General features: G+C 37.9%; 1 protein-coding gene across 3 annotated transcripts in view; it reads right to left on the bottom strand.

Moving 5' to 3' along the window:
- Positions 1-1,148: 1,148 nt before the first annotated feature.
- adck1 (aarF domain containing kinase 1) overlaps positions 1,149-25,138 on the bottom strand; it is a 117,594-nt gene continuing 93,604 nt past the window's right edge. For all 3 annotated transcript variants that reach the window (XM_082144126.1, XM_082144127.1, XM_082144128.1), the window contains 2 exons: positions 5,332-5,525; positions 1,149-1,854 (listed from right to left, as the gene is read on the bottom strand). In XM_082144126.1, the coding sequence (XP_082000252.1) occupies positions 1,686-1,854; positions 5,332-5,525 (363 nt within the window). In that variant the 3' untranslated portion in view covers positions 1,149-1,685. The remainder of the gene's footprint in view (positions 1,855-5,331; positions 5,526-25,138) is intronic.

The raw sequence follows: 25,138 nt of genomic DNA, 5'->3' as shown, positions 1-25,138 counted from the left end.
TAGTACGGCGGGGTTTGGACTCTCTGGCTGCTGCCTGCAGGCTGTGGGAAGCAAGCTGTGTATCTCTGTTTCTTGTTGGGCCTCCAATGGGGTCTAACCTAAAAAAAAAGCTAACCTGGAAGGGAAGAGCAGGGTGTAATTGAACAAAAACATGCCCTCTGGATAGAGAAATGACTGGCTGTGATGTACTCTTTAACATCCCATCGAGGTCTAGCTTACAATATTAATGCATTTATAAGCTCTTGATTGTACTCGACACACTATACTCAGAAAAGACACTTAATATGCCTGTGGCCTGTGGCATCTGCCACCAAGACATATATATATATATATAGTAGCTCAAAAAATCAACATTTACTCATGTCGTTCGGTCCAAACACGTGACTTTGGTAGAACACCCAAAAAAAATTTTTTTGAAGACTGCCTGTGCTCCACTAAATATTTTATTCACTTTTCCACGTATTCAGACTTTAGATTATTGTCTTTATTGGATTATTATTGGATTTTTCAACATTTTTTTTTTTTTTTAGTAAACAGGAACTTAAATTTCAGGGTATTCCTTAAACAAGCCCATCGTTTGAGTTCAGAAGATCTAGACTAGAAACAGTAAAAAAAAAAAAAAAGATTTTCATTTCATTTCTTGAAATAAAACATTAACTGAATACATTAACTGAAATAAATTACTATTTAAAAAACTAAAACGTTTCTCATTTTCATTTAGTCATTTAAAAAAATGACAACTGTAAAATTAAGTTACAAAAATCGCATTCAGAAAATATACAAATAATTATTTGATAATAAACAAATAAAATTGAATTCAAAATATCCACAAAATCTATAATAGTATATCAATGATACTACACACTGATAGAATATAGCAAACAAGTCATATGGATTATTTTTATGCTACTTTTTTTTGGGGTTCTTTTGGAGCTTGACAGTCCCTGGTCACCATTAAGCTTTTCTTTGTAAAGAAATGATCAGCGTGAACATTATTCAAAATTTCACCTATTGTGTTGCATGGAAAAATTAAGTCATACGGTTTTGGAACACCATATTATTTTAATTCACTGATTAATTCATTTAATGTGAATGAAATTTACCACAGTAAAAAAAGAAGAAGAAGGAAACCTGCTGAACACAAAAAATAAAGCAATAAAACGCTCCCATTTATTGATCCAGCACAAAAAAATAAACCACAATTTTATTGCATACTAAAATAAATAAAAAATTGTGTGTTATACCATAACTGTTACATCAAAATGTTTGAGGTGATTTTGGCAACCAAATGGGAAAAGGAAATCTGAAGGAATGTAAAATAAAGGATTCTATAAAATTCTGCGGAGACGTGACGTACACACGTCGATGTCACAAGTCTGAGGTATTGCGTAATCCAAACTAACTTACACTACCGTGAAAAACATCATTTAGATACTATGAAGAAAAATAATCATGCACGGAGCATTTGCTCTAACACATACTGCACTGATCACATGACTGGTTAATCATGCGATCAGTGGCTTTTCAGTGACCTTTTTTTTTTTTATTGTTAAAAACCGATGATTTTACTTTCATTTGTTTGCTTTACTTCCAGCATTCATTAAAACGGTCCATGATCAACCCATAATGCACTTGGCAGAGTGCGGAGTTCAATGCAGAGGGCGTTATGGCCTGGTTCAAGCCTCTCAGTTTGGGTACGGCAGGCAGTTGAAGAGATAGAAGACCCATCTGACCAGCGTGGAGCTGCGGAGCCACAACGCCAGTTCATACAGGTCTATCTGGCACAGAGACCAACACTCAGACAGCGAGATCCGCAGCCGCCTGCTCCGAGACTTGGTTTTATTCCTCTTGTGCCTAATAGAGAGGCACAGAGACACAAAGAAAGACAGAAGAGTGAGGCGAAGAACCAGAAGAGGAAAGGTGAGATTACATTGGTCGAAGTAAGTTGGCTGTAAATGATTCAGACTGTGTTGGCTCAGGCTTCATGGTATAAGTGAGGGACTTTAGACAGACCACACTAGGTCATGTAATATTAACAGTTAGAGAGAGAGAGAGAGAGAAAAGTGTCAAGACCGTAGTCAGTGGGATATCCTTGGGCGGAAAACAATGACTCCTCCGCTCTTCTAAATGCATCTCACACTGTCACAGCAAACAGCTTTGAACTGACAAACAGTAAGTGAAATCGCATTAATTTTCTTCCACGTTCCCGATGAGGAGAGTGAGAAATAAGATAAGGGTGACGGTGAAATTCACTCTAATTTCGTGAGCATTCAAACTCTACAAAGCTTTTTTGGGTGGACAAGTTTGACATTTCAGACTATAGCTGCTGTGTCAGACTGGAGATGTCACACTGTGCTCCATCTGACAGGAGCACACCGACATCATGAGCAGAATACAGGCTGAAGACAGAAAGCAGGGACTGATGGGAACCCAGGAGTCAGTCACCAATTGTCACTCGTCCTACTTTGCCTTGTTCACTCAACTTGTTGCATGCTCGGCACACAGGTCCAGAGGATTTTGCCTATCTATCTATCTATCTATCTATCTATCTATCTATCTATCTATCTATCTATCTATCTATCTATCTATCTATCTATCTATCTATCTATCTATCTATCTATCTATCTATCTATCTATCTATCTATCTATCTATCTATCTATCTATCTATAACACATAGTGAGCCCAAACTTTTGAACTGTAATGTAAAAACTACAGTTAATTTTGGATCCTGGGTGTAGATATTTACAGTTACAGTTAATATTACATAACTTGTTGGCTCTTAAATCATCCATAATGAATATTTCAGAGACATAGTGGATGTAGTCACAGCTGAGCGGGAGCTGAATTATTAACCCAGGTCAGCGAGAGGCCTTTCAGTCTGTCTGTCCCTGCAAGCAGACAGAGAGCGACAGAAAGAGTGAACTCAGCATGCACTCCCAGTCCTCCTAGTTTTTCATTACACCTTGAATATGCAGCCAATCAGACAAAGCTGTGTCCGAAACCTGAAAACTACTACCTTAAGGTAGCATTAAGGTACATATCAAACCCTGAAAATACATCCTAACATCCTGTTCATCTGGTAGATCTTCGACTTTGTGCTTTGTAACTTTGCAGACCTTTTACATGCTCAAATAGAAACATTACACACTAAAGAAAGTTGAAAATGTAAAAAAAAAGCATAATAGGTCCTTTTAAAAAAAAAAGTATACTTTTGTGTTTAAACAGAGAAAAAAGAAAGCCTTAAAGGTTTGAGGGTGAGTAAATGATGACAGAATTAGAATTTTTGGATGAACTATTCATACAGCTTGTACTATGAAAACCTAACTCGGTGTAATAGATGATACTGCAAACATTTCTGCACACATCAAACTAAATTAGTTGTGTGATGGTCCGGTTCCTTCTCCAAGTCTGTCTTTCTCTTTCTGCTGTGTCTGTGAGCACAGCAATTGGTAATGGATTTTAGATTCTGCATTCTGCACTTTGCTGCCATTTGGTTTTAATAAAAAGGCGTTGAGGCAGACAACATTGAGTTTCATGTCTGGGTGCTTTTTTCTTTCTGTATCGCGCCGAAATCCTTTACGAGCAGACGTGAGTGTCTCTCCGCTGACAACAGTCAGGATTCCTCCTTCAAATCCGAACGATTTTCTCCTCCAATCATCATGTTCTTCATTAGAATGGCGAGAATAAATCAATATGATCACTGCTCACTGCTGTGGAAAGCACAATATAGTACAATATAGTGGTATTCATTCACCCACTTGCATTTCAGGGTGGGGAGGCTGGACTGAGTGGCTGCTAAGTCTTATGCGTGTGTGTGTGTGTGTGTGTGTGTGTGTGTGTGTGTGTGTGTGTGTGAGAGTGCATTTAAATGCTTTGTGAGGTCCCACAGAGTCCGCTTAGGTGAACGAGAGCTCCTGCGGTGCGTGGGATAGTGTCTGTGGGTTACTGGTGTGAGAGAGATGACACTGTCTTTGAGCACTGAGATGACATCAGGGACTTGAGCTCCAGAGCAGACACGCAGAGATGAGCCAATGAGAGCCCACTGAACAGAGAGAATGAGGCGTTTAACAGCAGACAGACTCCTAATGTGTGGGATCAGGTTTTGTTCAGGTGCTGAATCTCTTACCATGTGACTATTCAAGTAACGCTGCAATAAACATGGACAAAGAAGCCTCTTAAGCTCACCGAGGATGAATTTATTTGATCAAAAATACAGTAAAAACAGTAATATTGTGAAATATTTTTACAATTTTAAATAACTTTTTTCTATTTTAATATATTTTAAAATGTAATTTATTCCTGTGATGTAAAGCTGAATTTTCAGCATCATTACTCCAGTCTTCAGTGTCACATGATCCTTCAGAAATCATTCTAATATGCTGATTTGCTGCTCAAAAAACAGGATTCTTTGATGAATAGAAAGTTTAAAAAAATGTGTAGTAATGTAAATGTCTTTACTGTCACTTTTGACCAGTTTCATGCATCCTTGCTGAATAAAAAAAAATTTATCTTCCCAAACTTTTGAATGGAGATTTATACACAGGCTTTAAAGGTTGTATCAGCGATTGTGGGTGACGTCACTTCTGTTTGTGTTTGAAGCGAGATCCCACACAAACCAAGTTAGCTCGCCCCTCCCTCCCGTTTCGAGCATAATGTCGCCTACGTTAGCTAGAGCTACCCAAGTTTAGTTGAGCTTCGCTCATATTTTTTCAAGAAGGATATTTTCACACACAGTTCACATCCAAACAAGTCAGCACTAGCAGCTACTCACCTGTCCAGAAGAAAAAGTGCAACCTCGGCGTCCGATGTAAATTTTTTCAGTTCTTTAAGATCTCTCCACCTTTCAAAAGCCTTCCCGATAACTATTCGTGTCTTGGAATAAACACGATGGTATTCCCTCGCCCTAATCCTCCTCCTCCTCTTGGAGATTGACTCAGTCATGTTCAATTTATCTTGTTCGTTGATAGACGCTGGCTTCTTCTTCAGCTCTGACTTCGCGTGCAGCCGTCACCGTGCACGAGCGCAAAACCTCACAACACCCACCCCCTGTCGGTGATTGGTTGGAACACTTTATTTTGGTTTTGAGTGGTTGGTGAAACCAATTGTTTTTGTGTGCAGATCTCAGAGCCTAGGCTGCCTACAGAGACGCATTTTTTTGACGGCCTGCTTATGGGGCGGGCAGCTAGCGGATGGTTAGGAAAGATTCGATGAATATGATCATTTATGTTTGGGCCTGAAATCGCTGATACAACCTTTAACATACATATTAAACCCTGTGTATAAAGTGTGTACGAGAAACGAAAAAGCAACCACTTTGCTGTGGCTTTTACCTGGCAATGGCACGGGTACAGCAGCGGGACATATTGATAAAGGAGCTGGAACTGGCTCTGGTCTGCAGGATGGTCTCGATGCCTCTCAGCAGGTCGTTGGTTTTCAGAAGCAGAAGCATCTGTCGGGGAACCCTGTTCAGCAGCTCACTGATCTGAGGGAGGTACAGCGCTGCATTTGTTCGGATCTCCACATCCTGAGGGGTAAAACAAAGCCGGGCCATCAGAAGATTTCACTATTGTAAGAGATAAGTGATACATGTTGAAAAGAGTGGACAGTGGATTCTTCAAAACTGGGCCTTTTGTGTTCCATAGAAGTCAGTTAGTCATATGGGTTCGTTTTTACATTTAAATAAATAATGACAGAAATTTCATTTTTGAATAAGCTACTTTTAAGTGGACTACATAAGAGATGATCCCTTGACTTGAATTAAGGGCACACCCACCTAAATAAGTGATTAAAATGTTCACTATAGGGGGCAGAGTGCAGGGAAGTGTGTGTGTGTGTGTGTGTGTGTGAGAGAGTGAGTGAGAGAGAGAGATAGAGAGAGATAGAGATAGAGAAAGAGAGGGAGCGGGGTGCAGGGAAATGGAGTAGCTTATTTCACAGACAACTGAGAAACTAAGTGCTTGAAACTGCGACTGTGAAGATTAGCTATTTTGGCTCTGTCACTTCGGCAACATCAGCCCCCTGAGTTGATACTCCCGGCAAATTTTTATTAGTAATCAGGCATGAAGACCTCCCTTCCTCCCCCTGCCTGACTGGGAAAATAAGATTCCGGAAGATGTCAACAGTAGCTAATTCAAGTTCACACTGTAAGCAGATTTTTTGACCTAGACTAAGCACTATCCTGAACTTTACCTTACTGAATACAATGCATTATTTGCTACTTTTCTTTTCTATTTACTCATTTTCATTTATTTTTATATCCTAATTCTTATCCTTAGAGTTTGATTGGACATGCAGTCTTTGACACTAACACAAAATATATACAGTAGGAAGCTGTTGATAAGCCTATTAATTCCTTAAAAATACATATGCATTAGCATCTCCTGATTTTTTTATTGTTGATGTTTCCACAAAAATATGAAGCTACTGATGTTTTCAGCACTGATGATAATAATAATTGTTTCTTGAGCAGCAAATCATATTAGAATCATTTCTGAAGGATCATGTGACACTGAAGACTGGAGTAATTATGCTGAAAAGTGAAAATTAAACTTTCCCATCAGAGGCATAAATTACATTTTAAAAGATATTCAAATAGAAACCGGTTATTTAAAATTATAATAATATTTCACAATATTTCTGTTTCAATCTGAATCAAATAATTTCAGCATTGGTGAGTAATAGAGACTTCTTATACATAAAAAAAAACAAAAAAAAACAATATCTACTAAGGCACATGCGACATGCGATAAATGAGAGAAAATGAACAATAACAAACAACTAAACATGGACACTAACAATAAAGACAAAAACACTGTTAGTTATGAAAATCTGTGGACTCTAGTTCATCAGCTGAGGTTTGACAAGAGTGGCAATTTGCATCAACAGCTAATAATTCCACTGACCAGCAGACCAAGTGATTAAAATCATAATTAACAATCGCAAACCTCGATTAAAGTTTTAATTAAAATCAATTAGTCCATTAGAATTAAACGTCAATAAGTCCCTGCAAAAGCATAAGCCTGTAGTACTACAAAGTTAATGTTGTTGGAGAGCGCAAAGAGCTGTACAACTGTGCATTTTGATAAGATTTACCCACTATGCTAAATGCGAGAATACTTTTTGTGAGCAAAAAACAAATAAAAATTACGACCTCATTCTCTTTCATGTCAGTCTCTGACGCTGTTAATGTTGTAAAAATAGTGCAGTGCTTCCGGGTTATTTGTCAGAACGACGGCTCAGTATTGGCCGGCTCCTGCGTCAGCATCACACGCATGAGTCGTGGTGCTCACGTGAACAGCGTCAGAGACTGACACGGAAGAGAAGATATTGTTGAATAAAGTCGTTATTTTTGTTAGTTTTTTGCTCACAAAAAGTATTCTAGTCGCCTTATAACATTAAGGTTGAACCACAGACTTTTTAACGATGTCTTTACTACCTTTCTGGGCCTTGAAAGTGGTAATAACGCAGAAATCTATGGGAGGTCAGAAAGCTCTCGGATTTCAACAAAAATCTCTTATTTTGTGTTCCAAAGATGAACGACATGAAGGTGAGTAATGAATAACATAATTTTCATTTTTGGGTGAACTAACCCTTTAAGGCCAAATCACTCTGCACCGACAGACGCCAACTAGTGACAACACACACATTCGTCAGGTTTTGTCGGATTAGTGTGTCACCCTTTTCGGTGTCTGTTGGTGTTAGTCGGCACGTTGAATCGGCATTCGACTGTAAAACTGTCAGCGTTAGTCAGAGTCTGTCAGTGCAGTGTGAATCAGCCTTTACTTGCAATATCTTTGCAATTATTTGTGAAATTTACTAGCAATTTCTGATAGAAATTTGTTTTAAACCTTTTTTTTTTTCAGTGTACTATATTGTATGAATCAGCAGTCCAGTGGTCAAATATCTGTACTAGTCACTAAATGGTTGCAGGTTGAAAACCCACAAGATGAGCTCTTGAGTGAGGCACAAAACCTTGGGTTGTTCCGGATAATGTTCTTTTGAAACATGTTTAAAGTCTCTATGACCCAAAATGATAGGGTTACACCACATATGGCCTGCCATGGCACTGAAGTATTTTCTGCTCTCGGCTTTGCAGGGCTGTGGTGTGAAGAACAGGCAAAGTGGATGTGACAGCAGGTACGTTCTGCTGAACATTTCAGACACCCCGTGTCCTGTCCTGAAATAACCCAACTTTACATGGTGTACACATACTTAAAAGATTTATAAGAAGAGACCAACTATCAGAGTGCCAAACTGTTAATGAAATCTTTCAATGATTACAATTAGATCATAATGCCAAGATATAATAAAACTATATTGTATTAAGGCCCCTGATGGTATCACATGGGCATGGTTTCCATGGTTGGCATCAACCTGGTTGTGTCTGGCTCTATTTTACCCCGGGGCTAATCTATTCTGAGAGGGCCAGGAGCCAAGAGACATGTCTGGGGCCTGCAGAGACCCATGAAGACCCCCAGCAGCCTAGGGCCCACAACAAGCTGCTGCAACAGCCAGGACAGGTGTAGAGCAGTATCAATGCCAAACACGTGTCTCTGGAATAAAGGAGGCAGTGACCATACAATATATGTACCAGCAAGATGAGAAAACAGGCCCAGAAGAATAGAATGAAAAAAAAAAAGAATACAATACCCAAGTCATTCCAAACCATGAGTAAAGTGAACACATGACCGCCCACATTTATATACAGATTCTGAGACTATTAAGGATGGAAACAAGAATGAAAATTCCTTTGTCAATTGAGGTCATTTCAATAATAAATACATATTTAAAATTTCTTGCAAAATTTGTATTCACGCTTTGTTTCCCTCTTAGAGACAATGTAAAAGAAATCCAATAATTGGATAAGTATATTAAAGATACTAAAACATATTCTCATGATGTATTTTATACATTTATTCTTACAAAAAACTCTGTAACTACTCACTGTCATATGAACAACCATTACAATGCTTCAAATCTGATAGGTCTTAAGTGCAACATAACTGTAAATTGTAAGCGCTGATTTTAGTCCTGCAGAAATAATTGACTCATTATTAATAAGCAAATGCTAATTGCTAATTAACATTGAGTAATTTGTTCAAAAATCTGACTAATTATAAGGGGGCTAGACACTGTATTTGATGGTGTTTCATCTGTATTGAATGCATGTGTGAGAACCATTAATGAAATGAAAATCTGTTCTAGTATTTTGTTCCGGTATTTTTTTCCCCTCAGTTCCCAGGTGTGTTTGCATTATTGAGCAACTTGTGCTACAGTAATAAACAACAGCGATTTTTATCTTACAATTCTGACATTTCACCCCCCTCACAATTGCAACTTTATATCTCACAATTCTGACTTGTTTTCCTTGCAATTGCAAGTTTAAAACTTTCAATGTTAACTTTTTTTCCCCTTGAAAATCCATGTTTATATTTCACAAATCTGAAAAAAAAATGTCACGATTTCAAGGTTATAACTTGCAATTCTGACTTTTCTCAGACTTGTAGAATTTAAACTCAGAATTTCAAAACAAAAGTCTTAATTGTGAGATACAAACTCGCAATTGCGAGGAAAAAAAGTCAGAATTGTAAGATAAAAAGTTGCAATTACTTTTTACTTTTAATTTATTATTCCATGTTGGAAACAAGTTTCTGTAGAATTTAGCCTCTTTTAGAAAAAAAAACCTGACAGAGCTGTTTATATTAAGTCACATGGTTGAATCTTTGGATTAAGTTCAGATGGATGCCTGACGTGAAGGTTAAATCCTTTTTCAAGCAAATTAAAATGAGTGACAGTCTAGATACACAGCCATTGGTCAAAACATCTGAAAGGATTTCCATCACCTATAGGCAATCATGTAAAGTAAGCAGCAAAACAGGTCAGAGGGTGTGAAAATCCCAAACATATTCCATGTCATAAAAGAGAAAGTCAATGCAAAGACAATTTCCCAAAAGAGAGTTCCCAGAAATCACTTCAGTTTCTTGGCAGGATAAAAAAAGCCTGGTCATTCAGTGCACTCCAGCAGCAATAGTATTTTAATAACTGATTGCTGTGCTATGACTTGAACTTGAAAAACATGTGCAAGCTCCATTTTCCTGTCCATTTATCTGCTAATCCTTAAATCTCAATCTCTAAAATTTCAGAGGAGGAGGAGGAGGGGGGATTAGGTGCTAAATTAAGTGGATTTAAGTTTGCTATCGCTTGGGTGGGATTTACAGGCGCCGGCAGCAGCAGCGAGCAAAAGTGAGGGGTTCGGATTAAAATAGGACACTGAACACTTGGTCTATGACCTAAAGCTACTGCTCCAACATCCAACCCATATGCCCCCACAATCTCTGCATATATTCCACCACTTGAGGCAACAGTAAAAAAACACATGCGCTCCTCCATGTGCACGCATTCTCTTTAAAGGGGTGGTTGATTATGATTTCACTTTTTTAACTTTAGTTAGTGTGTAATGTTGCTGTTTGAGCATAAACACCATCTGCAAAGTTACAACGCTCAAAGTTCAAAGCAAAGGAAGATATTTGCTTTTAAAGAAATCACTTTTTAAGGACTACAACTAACGGCTGGTAGGGACTACACAACATACCTCCAGGGTTAGTGACATCACCAACCCTACAATTTACATAAACCCTTCCCCCGGAACATTTATAGATTATCAAGACAGTATATGCTAATCAATGACTAGAAGATAACTACACATAAGCTACATAAATCCATCAGCTAACCATTCAGAAATGTCCTGTTGCATTCTACATGTTGTCACCTCTTCTTGAGTCTCTCCATCATTGTCTGACTACGGTTTGAACATAAAAGGCTAAAAGTTTTTGAAATTTTCAGTACATGTCTGTGTGAGTGCAAGCTGTTGAAGCTCCGCCCCCTGTGCCGGGAGCAGCAGCTCATTTGCATTTAAAGGAACAGGCCCCTATGTGTGGACTGTGTCCGGATTAAACGCCTACTAAGAGATAATCATCCCTAATTGTTGGACATATGTAAAGCACAGAACCCAGAAATGTCTATGAACAGTGCAGATTATATTCATGGTATATTATATATTTTTTTTAAAACAATCCCTACAAATAAAGAAATAAATTATGGCTGTTGCTTTAACACGTTAATGCCCCGCCCCAAACCTACATAGCTCATCTTACATTTCATACAGTTTATTGATGATGAACATGAAGCAGGGCAACAACTCACTGAATGCCCCTAAAATTCAAGATATCAGGGCAAAAATGTATTGTCTCATATTTATTTCATGATTATAGTTAAGCAGTATCACCCGAGTAACGAGCGCAATATCACACGATTGCTGTTTTTGTCCCGAATAGTGTGAGTGTAAGGGCCAATCCCAATTCACCCCTTGGCCCTACCCCTCCGTTTTGCGTGTGCACGTGAAGGGGTAGGGCTGTCTCAATTCTCTTTTGGTTGGAGGGGTAGGGGTAAGGGGAAGGGCCAGATAGCCCTTGAAACGAAGATTTTTCGGGACCACACTTCAAACGAAGGGGTATGAGAAATGTACCTGCATACACCGGCTACAGAGGCAACATGACTGCCAATAATCATTTTCTTTGTCACATTCAATCTTGTGTTCATATTTACGGTCATGTTCTTCAAAGAAACGGTTGCAAAAAAATCGTTAAAGTTCGTTAACAATATGACGCGTGTAAAAAGCAAAAGTTTGAAGCGAAGTGGACGCGTGAATGAGGCGAATTCGCGTCCACCGCGCCGCACTAAACGTTTCGCGCCGCAAGACCTCCAGACGTGCGTAAACGCGTCTTAACATTGAAATCACTCGCACCAGACGCTCTATTCGCGTTTGGTGTGAACGCAGCTTTTAGGCGTTGAAGATATCGTCATCTCCGTTTTTTTCTGCAAACTTCAGAAGAAAAATACAAAAAATAGCTGTAACTCACGCAAGACTACAGCTGACGACGGCATCTTGGAAGTTTGTGATAAACATTGGCGCATCTCCTGTGACGTAGGCGCTAGCGACGATGTATAATGACATGTAACGGTGTAGTAGTGGTGTCCCATTTCTTAGGGGAATATTTTCACCCCTACGCCTTGACACTCTGTTTCAAGGGGCAAGGGTTAGGGGTAGGCGAAGGGTTAGGGGTAGGCGAAGGGGTATAAAATAGAATTGGGATTGGGCCTAAATGTGATATTGATTTTATACATCAGTTCAATAAATAAGAAGTTAAAGGGCCCACTGCCTTGGAACGCGCAGCTTTGTATGATGCCATGATGTAATTTCCAATGAAACAGGAAGCTAAGGCGGGACATATTGAATGGCTCCTCCCCCTTTTCAAATAGCTAATAGCGTTTAGTTTACCTCACAGACTGCAATTCGTACTTGACAGCACCATGGAAGCAAATCAGAGCGCTGATGATACGTTGGATTCAATAGTAGAGCTGTGAATAAATTCTAGCCATTTCATTCTTAACCAACATACAGTTGGAAAATGGAATAAAACTCGAGTGTTTGAGCAACCGAACACACATCTCCACCCATATTGCTTCGTGACGTGTCAACAGTCGCTTTGGCCAGGTGTTATTTATAGCATAGGGAGCGGGACGCTTTAGATTCTAGAGAGCATTTGACTGGACAGAAGATGTGATGAGAAGCTGAAGTCCGCGGTGATGTCATAAAAATCTGTGATCCATTTTAGCGGAAATGAGAGACTACGTTTTGAATGATTATATCTCCTAAATGCACATTTTGTCATTGTTTTGAAACACACCAGCTTATTCATAACCTTAAGGTTAACATATTCATACTAAAAGCTATTTTGATTTCAGGGGGCCTTTTAATATTGTGTTATATTTTAGACACTTTTGCTCTAAAAGTCTGCTTTTGCTCAATTTTGCCAATGAAAATATTACCTGTAAAGCCAGAGCAGAACGGTTGTGCATCTCCAAACAACACACAGCGGTGCTTCGTTTCTGACTGAATCCACGTTTTTGGCAAGTCAATCGAGTGAACCGGGTGAATGATTCAATCGTCCATTCATAAAGAGAGCCATTTACTTCATTCCTGAATGAATCAGCCGTTTGAACTAATCGAATCAATGAATGACGACATTTTTTTTTTAGAGCAGAGCAAAAAGTTCCATGATGGCCTGGAAAACACATTTTTTAAATAACCAGATATTTCTAGATTTTTTTTCCTGTTATGTGTGAGGGGTCGCAATAATATTTGCATTTCAAAAATGAGTCAAAAAAAAAATATTGTAGAGGGAATTCTTCAGGCCTTTCAATTTTTGGACTTTATTAGTTTCATTTGCTTGAAGAGTAACTGTGTCATGTAGCGCATTATCATTCTCCGTTATATGCTATTTTTACGTGCCTGATGATGCATTCTGCTTTTAGCAGCAGGGCCCCATCTCTCTGCTTTTGAAGTTAGTCTGCACTTCAAAGTTCAACTACAAGGCATATCTCCACTTTAAAGACGAGGGGTAATCATGAGGTAAGTCACCCCGCTGCTCCATTCATGCGCCATTGTCCCCTGATGACTCTTGGGTGGATGTGGCGCACTGCATAAAAGGGTCAATCGCTCTTTGTGGACGTGATTTGGACAAAATCAGAGACGGACTGACTGTGTCGTGCTACCAGCTCAGACAGCTGGAGACAGAGACAGTCATGATTATCCATGGCTCTCTCTATCTCTGCCTGCTCAGAACAGCAGAGGTTGAGAATATGGTCATGGCGGAGGAATATGGTCCTAGCGGAGAATATGGTCCTAGCGGCCCTCCCTCTGGGGATCGTGGTGAGCAGCCAGAGACGGCCCAGGACTGCACATAACTAACCGGCCAACGGAGTCACTACCCATCAAATCAGTCAGCATGCGGGAGCACGTAGATTAATAGTCCGTTCCTCAGTCAAATACTTAATGAAGAAAAATTCTCAGCTTGCCCTAGGAGTAAATAAGGAAGAGGACGCTAAAATAACAATGCGACAGTCCTTCTGCATATTCACGAGCGCTTCAAATACACATTCCATTTCATCCCCGTGAGGAGTCAAAATCACTACATAAAAGGATTAACCGCTTAGTGCTCTCAGCTCTGCAGCTTTCTGTATCAAGGCACTGAGGAAATGGGTCAATCTGATCAAGCGAACGGAGGTCCGTTGGGGAAACAACCTTCTGATCTGAGTAAAGACCTACAGTACCAGTCAAAAGTTCGGAAACATTACTATTCTTTAATGTCTTTGAAAAAAGTATTTTATGCTCATCAAGGCTGCATTTATTTAATCAAATATACAGAAAAAACAGTAATATTGTGAAATATTATTAAAATTTAAAATAATGGTCTTCTGTTTTAATATACTTTAAAATAAAATGTATTCCTGTGATGCAAAGCTGGATTTTTATCAGCCAATACTACAGTCTTCAGTGTCACACAGCAGGGTGGGAGAGCGAGGGAAGGTTGGGATACTGAATTATCATGTGTATTCGTGTTCACATTCTGGCTTGTTTATTAATTAATAATAATAATAATAACAGAAACACCCATTGTTTTAATTGTTGATAATATTATACGAGCAAGAATGCTTTTTTTTCTGACTATCCACACAATTGGAAATGTGACACTGATTTTATACAACAGTTCAACAAACAAAAAGATAATATTAAGTGACGTACATTTTAAACACAGTATTGTCAATTTTGTTCTATTTTGCAACGAAATTATAGTTCCAACGAAAGCCACAGCAGAACTGTTGTGAGTCTACCAGCAACACACTGTGGCGTTTCTTTAGTGAACAAATCTGCGGGTTTGAATGAATCGGGAGAGTCAATGATTCAATGACTCATTCATAAATGCAGACATTTGTTTGATTACTAGATGAATGAATGACTCGATGGCTCACTCATTAAGACAGTGACTTGCCGCCAAATATTGCCGATCAAACTAGTTTTAGTTTGATGTTTGCCATCATTTCCTATTTCTCTGTTGAACTTTTTCATTCAAAACATTATCTCATAACATTTTTTATGCCATTGCAATTGGATTCATGCCAGCTCTGAACAGCATTAAACAATGCAGCTAAATACATGCAGCTTGTACCATGGAAGTGCAAAGATAGCCTTTACTGATCATTTCATTTGATTGAAATTATTTGTTTAGTTTAGTAATTTATTATCACATTAATAATTATTAATGGGAATTTAAGAATTTGAAATAAAACATGAGACATATATGTAATAGGTTAGAAAAACTTTGAATTTATAAAGGTAAAAAAATGCACCTGAAAATCTATTTAAGGGGGCAAATATTGTCCCCTAATGGAAAAGGAGTGACTGTAGTCTAAGTGGAAGACTTCTATTGTACTCAGAAGGATGATGTTAAATGCCTAAAAAGTTTGGGAACCACTGCTTTACCGGATCAAAAAAAAATAAAAAAGGCCGGAAATGACTTGAAAGTTTGAAGAGAGTCGAGGTGTAAATACTCTAATTTGGAGTGAATTGGTTCCACAATAAGACAATAAACCTGGAACCTTTCAAGTGTTAATACTAAGAGAAGCACTATGAAAAATGTCTAGGTTATGATTTGATTTTACTGTGACTGCCCGACTACACAGATGCAAAGAGAAACTGGAACTACTGTTAAGGGAATTAAAATGTCAAGTCTTTACTCACTTTACTCACAAATGTCACAGTACTTACTGAGAAAGTACTGGAGTACGGTGCTTTAAATGCATGTTTACGAGAGCTGCGGCTGTTAATAACGTCAGCTGGGTTAGTAGTAGTCGAGATTTATGGGACTGTGTGCATGATGGGAGGTTAGGACAGTAACTATTAAATTCTTTACACATCAGAATTGATTTAACTGCTTAACAAGCTCACTGGACGGAGAACTATTTAGAGCTCAGCCTTATGACAGTAAGCCATACTAGGACAACCCAACTTTCCACAGCTGTCCGCCAAATAAAAAGGCCAGAGCAACTCAGAGGACAGCTTAAGTTCTTTCTTTTAGCTGAGTGTGTGCCCCTGTCACAAAGCCTGAGGCTCAGGATTGGGTACTGAAGGAAACTTCAGAAATAGAGGCCCAGACTAAAACAAGCACACTCAAGTTTTCTGTTTTTTCCCCTCGCTCTTTCTCTTATGGCCAGTTAGGTGAAACTATGTAGGGATACAGACTTTCAAAACTGCCCCTAATGTTTACATACTATATCTCTGCTCTTCTCTGATGGACAGGGAAAAACAGCTGACCACAGGGGGGTGTGGACATGCGAGCGGTTTGTATGGCAAATAGGCCGAACAGTCTCTCCCCCAACTATATGCAGCTCCGGGGCAGACATTATGAGACATGGGGCTGATCAGCGAGGACAGCGCTATGAACAACCCAAAAAAGCTCTCCCCTGGGACAAACACAAAAGCAATTACACAGGAGGGAGGATATTCTTCCTGCCTCCCAATTCATTATTCACATATAGGCCTTTCAGGGCTCTACGCTAACCGAGCAGATTTAGCAGGGGGTAATAAGGGGATGCTCTTGCCAATGGGAGTTTAACTGAGTAGCAATTTAAAAAAGAAAAAGGCCGATAAAAATACAAAAAATGCTATACTAAAAGGCAGAGCCATTTAGTATACATACACATAACTAAAATGTAGTACATTTTTATTTTTTATAATTTACAAAAAATTACAATGCATATATTTTTTCTATACATCTATGTACATGCATACACACACAGTAATTTTTAGTAAAAAACAAAACATACACATTGTTTCACATTCTAAGAAAATGGCACTTTTATCTGGTTTCAAGAACTGAAAAGTCAGTTAGACAAAACAATCCATTTTAAGACGAAGAGTGTCACAAAAGACACGTACTGTATGAACAATGCAGTGCTTTAAGAACTCTCATTTAAGCACTCATATCATTTCTGAGAAGTTTAAAGGTCAAAGCTATTATGTTCAATTCCATGTTCTCCGCCAACATCTGAGAGTGTCAGCTTTGTCAGACACATTTTCCATCACACAGAACTCATCCCTCATTCTGCAAAATGGCTACAAAAAAAGTGATACATAGAATACAATTTCTTTCTTGAATATTAAAAAATATATAATTATGTAAATGTAATTTCAAATTTAAATTTGTAATAATAAACTACCATTAGACTGATGCAGACAGGCAAGCAGAGTAATGCCAGGCAGACATGGTAAACAGGTAGTGCACTCAAATTCACTGCCCTAGATGCCCTCTGGGTCTTTGTTTTCACTTAGCATTCTTTGGTTCAAAGCTCAGTAGTTACTTTTCCATTTTAGCATAAACCCAATTTCAGATAACAGACCAAAAGCTAACAAAAAAAGAAAAAACGGAAAAAAAAACTTTGATTATAGGACTGAGGAGAAACCTCTGGAGACATAGGCCTAATTGTTTGCAGAGAAGACCTCTCTTCATCTGCCGGAGGAGATCAGTTCAACAGAGATTTTCTTTGTTTCACCTTACTAGGTAAAACCATCCGACCGCATTCATGCGATAAACTTCATGTTTACATACAGACAAATGCTTCACTTATCACAAAACCTTTCTACAAAAAAAGTCTACCTTTATGGGCCTTGAAAGTTGCAATGACGTTGCTGCCTATGGCTGGTTCAGAAACCTCTCGCAGTTCATCTATTCTAAAAAAAATATCTTAATTTTTGTTCCGAAGATGAACGAAGGTCTTACGGGTTTGGAACGACATGAGGGTGAGTAATTAATGGCAGAATTTTCATTTTTGGTTGAACTCACCCTTTAACTCCTTCACTCCCTGGTGTTTTTCTGAGCTGTCACTCTTCCCTGATGTTATTGTTATTTGGCACTTTTCTGTCCATATCTATGATCTATTGACAGGCTATGTCTCTAGCTCCCATGTTCTCTCTATCGCTGCTTTCTCTTCACCCCCCCCCTTGTCGTTGTCTTTCTCCAGCAGTGATTGCAGCTCTCAATTCATCCACAAAGCGAGCATTTCTCCAGCACAATGAATGTAAATTGCATTCATTTCAATTTCGGCACTAATGTTCTTGATGTTTGTTCCTGTTTCACGGCAAAACAAACAAAATGGAATACAGTTCCGTTCAGTGGATTGCAAGATTAGGATTTAGAGCATATTTTGTAGCCAAGTCGTTCTGCCATCCCTGAGAGAAACTCCAGTTCATTTGGCTGCGGCCCCGAAGATGATTATGCTCTGTCTAATCAGGCATGTAATTAGACTGCAACAAGTAAAAAAAATGAAAAGTATGATATTAAAAATGCACGTCGGTGTCATAAATGAACCTGATCCCAGTATTTTTAGGTAAATTTATGTATAGTTCTAACACGTGGTGTCAAAAACACAGCCTAGGCAAGGCAAGGCAAGGCAAGTTTATTTATATAGCACATTTCATACACTTTGGCAATTGAAGGTGCTTTACATAGAAATAAATAAAAATAATCACAAAATAAAAGCAAGGAAAATTCTAAATGCTTTACATAGAAAGGAATTAAAATATCACACTGGCAATCCAAAGTGCTTTGCATCGAAAATAAGCACAAAATAAAAGCAAGGGAAATGAAAACAGTTATAAAAGGAATTAAAAGAGATAAATCATACAGTTATAATTAATTTATAATATAACAAATTTATTAAAGTAGTAAAAGGATGATACATAGAATAAACTTCTCATCTGGCAAAACACCAGTGTATCTTATTTTGCATATAGTTTTACTCTTACACTGTGTTTGTGGTGTTTATTCGGCGCGCCTAAGAATTCCATTGGACTTCTCCGATGGACCCAATTTTTCCCTAACATTGGACAGGAGGAGCTCTAGGACTGACTCACGGGGTAACCTCGGAGCCCCATCAGTCCGCACCCCAAAAAACCCCATTTGTTTCAAAGCTCTAGGAATGTCTAGCTAAATTAATTCCAGTCTGGATGTTTTGAAACGGAGAAAAAATATTAAAAGTAAAGTATTGTTATTCTATATTAGTTATAATCAGTTGCATTCACCAGATCATCTTCAGACCATGTCGACAAAAAGTTATGGAATTCAAATTGATTCGTCAAACCGTTCTTGAATACCGCGCAAACTAATTTTACGTAGCGCTTGCAAAAACAGACGCAAGGCTGTATCTCCACAAACGCTTTATCGTATTCAGACCAAACTTGGTACATGTCATCACAAGCATGACTTGAGGCCACATGCTGCGTTTCAGCACAGCGCCACCTACTGGTCCGGAGATAACTTCTGAACGGTTTGTCCAAAAATCATAAAAGTGGTCTCATTAGATTCAGGGCAGAGTCGAGTGGTATCTAATTTTCCCATGTCGGACATTTTGAATTTTGTACTAAAATGCTGTATTTTATGAACGCATTATGTATCTTTACAAAACACAATGCTCTGAAAGAGTCTGAGAAGATTTGGACCAAAACATTTTTTTAAATGCTTATAACTTTGGATTTGGTTGACTTATTTTCACGGGAGTCATCTCCTTACATTCCTGAATCCTTGGCGAGTCTAACGATACCAAACATTCCAGGTTTTTCCTTATGGTTAGCACAATGTTGTAAACTAACGCTTAAAAAACATTTGCCAATATCTTCGAAACCGTTAGACCGATCGAGACGAAACCACCGTAGAAAGTTTGGAAACATAGGTCGTTAGCAAATGCTAACGCCCAAATGTCAAAATTTTGCTATTAAGTGGCAAAAAAATCCAATCAAAATCACCCATGGGTAATTTTTTATGCTATTTTCACCAAATTTGACTCTGAGAACACATAAAAAAAGCGGTGGAACTGCGCCACATGGTGGCACTATAATAGAACAAAACAGGGACAATGGCATTAATTACAATATAATATCATGATATTAAATGCAACACTTTACGAATGCATTGGTGTACCGTTACAAAACTCGGTATGTGTCTTGATAATCCATTAAATGATACTTTTAGTTACTGTATATATGATTTTTCAGCCATTTTGCCTAAAATCATCTTTAAATGTCTTTAATTTCTCATTGTTGCAGTTGGTCTGACACTGACACTTCCAGCCATGTTGGCATGTCATATCGTCGTCTTTGTGCTTGGCCCCGATAATTGCTGCTTGCAGCTATATTTATAATTGTAACCATTTTATAAACAAATATTTATTTGTAAACATCTACATCTGTAAAGTTTTTCATATGTCAGTTTAAATTTTAGTAGCTCTTAATATATAATGTTTTAGTAGCTTGCACAAGAGAAAGAGAGAGAGATCAGTGATGTTTTTATAAAATGTAGAGGAGTGAAAAGTACAATATTATGCTTTAGAATGTAGTGAAGTAAAAGTATTCTATAAAATAAAAATACTCTGATAAAGATACTTAAAAAATGTACTTGAAAATCAAGCTTTTAATGTTGTTTATATGTCTATGTGGTGTTTTTAATATGCTTTAAGACAAATCATATACATATTCATAAGTCAACACCATTGCTGAGTATTTTCTCTATTTAAAACTGCAGTGAACCAAAGACATGGTTCAAAATCGCTAGTGTTTCTGACGTCACAAACTACCTTGTAACCAATCACGTCAATGTGTGATCGAGTGGATCTCTGAGATGGTGTGAGTGAATGGAGGCGGGGGTAATTTGCATATTCATAGAACCGCGTATACTAAACGAGGCAAGGAAGTTACAGTCAAGCTATTTTTAGACATGAAGTCATTTTTTTTAAGGAAAAAAACTTTTAAATATGTCATTTTGGTGATCAAAGATGAGTTTTAAGGGATACAATTATTGACTACAGGACGACTTTAAGCAAAAATACTTTGATCATGTCCACCAACTTTTTATTTATCAAATGATACTGGAAAAAAAAAAATGAAGCAGTATAACTTTCAACTGTTTACAATGATAACAAAAGTTTCTTGAGCACCAAATCATATTAGAATGATTTCTGAAGGATCATGTGACATGAAGACTGGAGTAATGATGCTGAAATTCAGCTTTAATATCATAGGAATAAATTACATTTTTAAATATATTCAAATAAAGCCGTTATTTTAATTTGTAATCATAATTTTTCCTGTATTTTTGATCAACTAAATGCAGCCTTGGTCAGCATAAGAGACTTCTTTAAAAAAAAATAAAGACAATGAATGGATAGCACAGCATATTGTAGGTACAGCATGCTGGAATAGAACACGTCTCTAGTTGTACAGAGGGCTAATAGGGCTGTGGTGATGCTGGGTAGCAGGTAATTGCCGAGGCAGACCTATGAGAAGCTGATGGAGAGAAAGAGAGAGACAAGGCTTTTATCCGTGGAGGTCTGGCAGACGAGGAGTGCGTGCTCTCTAATGAGGGGGCAGGCCCATATTGACCAGCACTCCACTTCACTTGCAACACTAATGGTGTGTGTTTATCAAAATGTTTGAGTGGTTTTGCCTTTACTGCACTTCAAATACAGAAACCTGTAGCTCTGGTTGAGTTTTGTCTTTCTGTGTTTGTGTGTGTGTGTGTGTGTGTGTGTGTGTGTGTGTGTGTGTGTGTGTGTGTGTGTGTGTGTGTGTGTGTGTGTGTGTGTGTATTTTCTTTTCATGTGGACTGTCGGAATGAATGTTGCTGTCAAGAGGGAAACAACAGAGCTGAAAAAAAGAAGTGGTGTTTTTTGGTATTGATCTGATTTTGTTGGTTATATAGACAACAGTCTGGACACACTTGACTAAATTTAGGTTTGTCATGATCTTAAAAACTTTCCATCTTAAAACGTATGCTTAAATGCTTAAAATTAGTGCATACAAATATATATTGTGCGTACATATGCATTTATTTACAAAACTAAGTAGTAATTTTTTTAATGGATGAGCTGTCCTAAACAATGAAAAGAAGCCAAAAAGTTATTTACTGAAATATAAATTAATTATTAAGTATAATAATTTATTAAGATCATGTGACACTGAAGACTGGAGTAATAATGATGAAAATTCAGCTCTGCCAACACAGGAAAAAATTGCATTTTAAAATATATTCAAATAGAAAACAGTTCTTTTAAAATTTTAAAATATGTCATAATATTACTGTTTTTTGCTGTATTTTTGCTCAAATAAATACAACCTTGGTGAGTCAAAAACATTAAAAAACTCTTACTGATCTAAAACTTTTAAACTGTACTGTGTATTTTGTTATATTATTTATATAAATACGATATTATAGTTATATTATAACTATGGAAGATAATATAATTATTAAAATGAATATACTTCAGTAAAACATGATGAGGCACATCAAATCTAATATGTTAAACTGAACTGAAAAAGGGCAACACATACGCATATATTATCACACATATCTTGTCTCTTATGCTCATCAAGCCTACATTTATTTGACCAAAAATACAGAATTTTCTTAATATTGTAAAATATTATTACAAAGTAAAATAATGGTTTTCTATTTTAATATAATTTAAAATATAATTTATTCCTGTGATGCAAAGCTGAATTTTCATCAACCATTACTCCAGTCTTTACATGAACCTTCAGAAATCATTCTAATATGCTGATTTGAGATATCAAAGCAATTAATTTAATTAACTGATCAACAACAAGCTGGATTCATAGAAAACTAAATTCATAGTGCATTCATATTATTCAGTTGACTGATTTAATGCAAGTGCATCTCTATTCAGTGTTAGATTGCCAGAGAGGAGCTTCTCTGATGCTTCCGCTGGTTTCTGTAGAGACGACTGCATTAATATTGATAGCCCGGTACAAAGCCAGCTGGCTGTGAATAGGAAACACACTGCTCTGGACACAGAGTGTTTATTAGATACAGAGAGTCCTTCAGACGGTCAGGAGGGCACCTGTGATCTCAATCACACAATGAGAGAGCGCAAAGGACTGTTACCTAAACACCAGCTCTCACACAAACATATCTGTGAGGATCTCTCAGTGACATCCAGGGCACTATTTTACATCCGGCGCAATGCAGCGCCAAGCGCGATGCAAGTGTTTTTTTGCTAGTTTCAGTCCGACGCAGTTATCATTTTCACGTCCTGCGCCACATTGTTTAAATAGCAAATGCATTTGCGCCCATGGACGTGCTGGTCTGAAAACAAGGTGTGTTCTGGCACATTGTTGGCACGTTGCTATTTTGAGGCAACAGAAATAGACTGCACCATTGACCAACTGAAACCTGGTTTAAAGTCAATGGTGCATTTATTTTTATCTTTTAAAGCGCGTTAGTAATGTGCGATAGGAGGATCCACAACGCGCGTACACTCTGCTTATTAAACACACAGGGACACACAGCAACACACAAACATGCCAAATATTTTAAATAAAAGGATTACAATGTAAAATATTATCATTGTGTACATAAAGATATGGTGGAATCCAGCTTGTCCCGTAGATGCTTGCGCACTTTTACCTCGCGCACGAGCAGTTCCGTTTGCGCTCTGGAGACGCATTCGATCTTTCCACTATCAAATTCTGTCATGTAAATAGCGAATGTGCCATGGCGCGAGCGCAATTGGCATTTAAAGGGAATGGGAGATGAGACTCTGATTGTTTTAACGCACGTAAATCCCAAAACACAGCCATTACTCATTAAGAGAATAGGGACAACCCTTTTAGACCATGCGCCTGGCGCGCCGACCATTTTTCCCGTCGTTAAACTAGCAAAAGTGGATTGGACACGCCCTAAGTGAACTTGCACCCTGCGCTTTAGACCATGCGCTTAGATCGTTAAAATAGGGCCCCCAATGTTAATTAAGTTAACTCTACACCTCTACAAACGGAATAAGTGAGCAAAAATGACAAATCTGTCAATTAATTCCTACTAAAGCTTTCAAACTTCAATAAAGATGTAAAAGCAACATAAAAGTTTTATAGAAGTGGTTCCTACGAGCTGCATTAATTAGGCAAATCATTTTTAAAATAACTTCTGGTTTCTGCAAATCGCTGTCAGTGTGAACACACCTTAAAATGTTTCACTATATGTGTTCCATTAAAAAAAACAAAAAAAAACAAAGTGCAAACACACTTATATAATATCCTCCTAAGAAAATAAAATGTTCTGTCCTACTCATGTTGTCAAAAAACCACCCCAAAATCAACAAATATCAAATAAAACTTCTGAAAACACTGACATCTAGCCTCTTGAGAAAATTGATAACTGTGGCCATATCTAGAGCAAGAAATTAAATAGTTTGAAATGTACAAAACACTTGAGTCTAATATTACAACAACATTTATTTTTGCATCTTGCATGCTCGGCCTCTCTAGACATTTGTGGAGTGCATTCAATTCTATTAGAGTTGCCTTGGAACTCTTCTCACGAAAACAAATGAATCTTCGATGAGAGCGCCACGACGCATCGGTGTTGTGTTGACGCGAGAGCAGACGTTTTTGCGTGAACGTGCGTTAGAGATTAATATTAATCAAGTGGTAAATTAAGTTTCTTTGCGCAAACAAAGCACTCGTGTCACTTCAGAGAATTGAGGTTAAACAACTGGAGTCACATGGATTAATCTGTGACTCTTTGGATTCATTTAATGATCTATTCACTACCTTTCTTGAAAGTGGTAGTTGCGTAGACTGTCAATGGAGGGACAGAAAGCTCTCATATTTCATTAAAAATATCATCATGCTCCGAGGATAAAAAAAATAAAAAAAATACAGGTTTGGAACGACATGAGGGCGAGTAATTAATGACAGAATTTTCATTTTTGGGTGAACTAACCCTTTAATGTTAGTTAATGCATTAAACTAACGTGAACTAATGGAACCTTATTGTGAAGCGTTAACATTGTTTTTAAGAAAGTGCACAATTTACAAAATACATCCAACTCATATATTTGTAAATAACCGTGTGGAAGCAGTCGAGATGCAGTCAGTGGATGGTAACGGAGTGCAGGGTTAGATGAGGCAGGTGTGAGGTGTGTGTTTGCATCTGCTCACTCTGACCTGTGAGATGAGCCATGCGGACCGCTATCCAAGGCTCAATAAACCACAAAAGCAAATATGTTCTTGAGCATGTCTTTACAGTCCCTAACCTTCCACACACAAAACAACAATGGCAACACTCCAAAACATATCATTAAGAGAAGAAGGGCATGCTAAGTTGTCACCACATGACGCGTAATTCAAATGGAACAACAGCAGAGCAAAAACACTCAACAATGATGGGG

This window comes from Leuciscus leuciscus, assembly GCF_965113295.1.
Source record: "Leuciscus leuciscus genome assembly, chromosome: 17".
NCBI lineage: Eukaryota > Metazoa > Chordata > Actinopteri > Cypriniformes > Leuciscidae > Leuciscus > Leuciscus leuciscus.
This window is presented reverse-complemented; position numbering and strand designations above follow the sequence as displayed.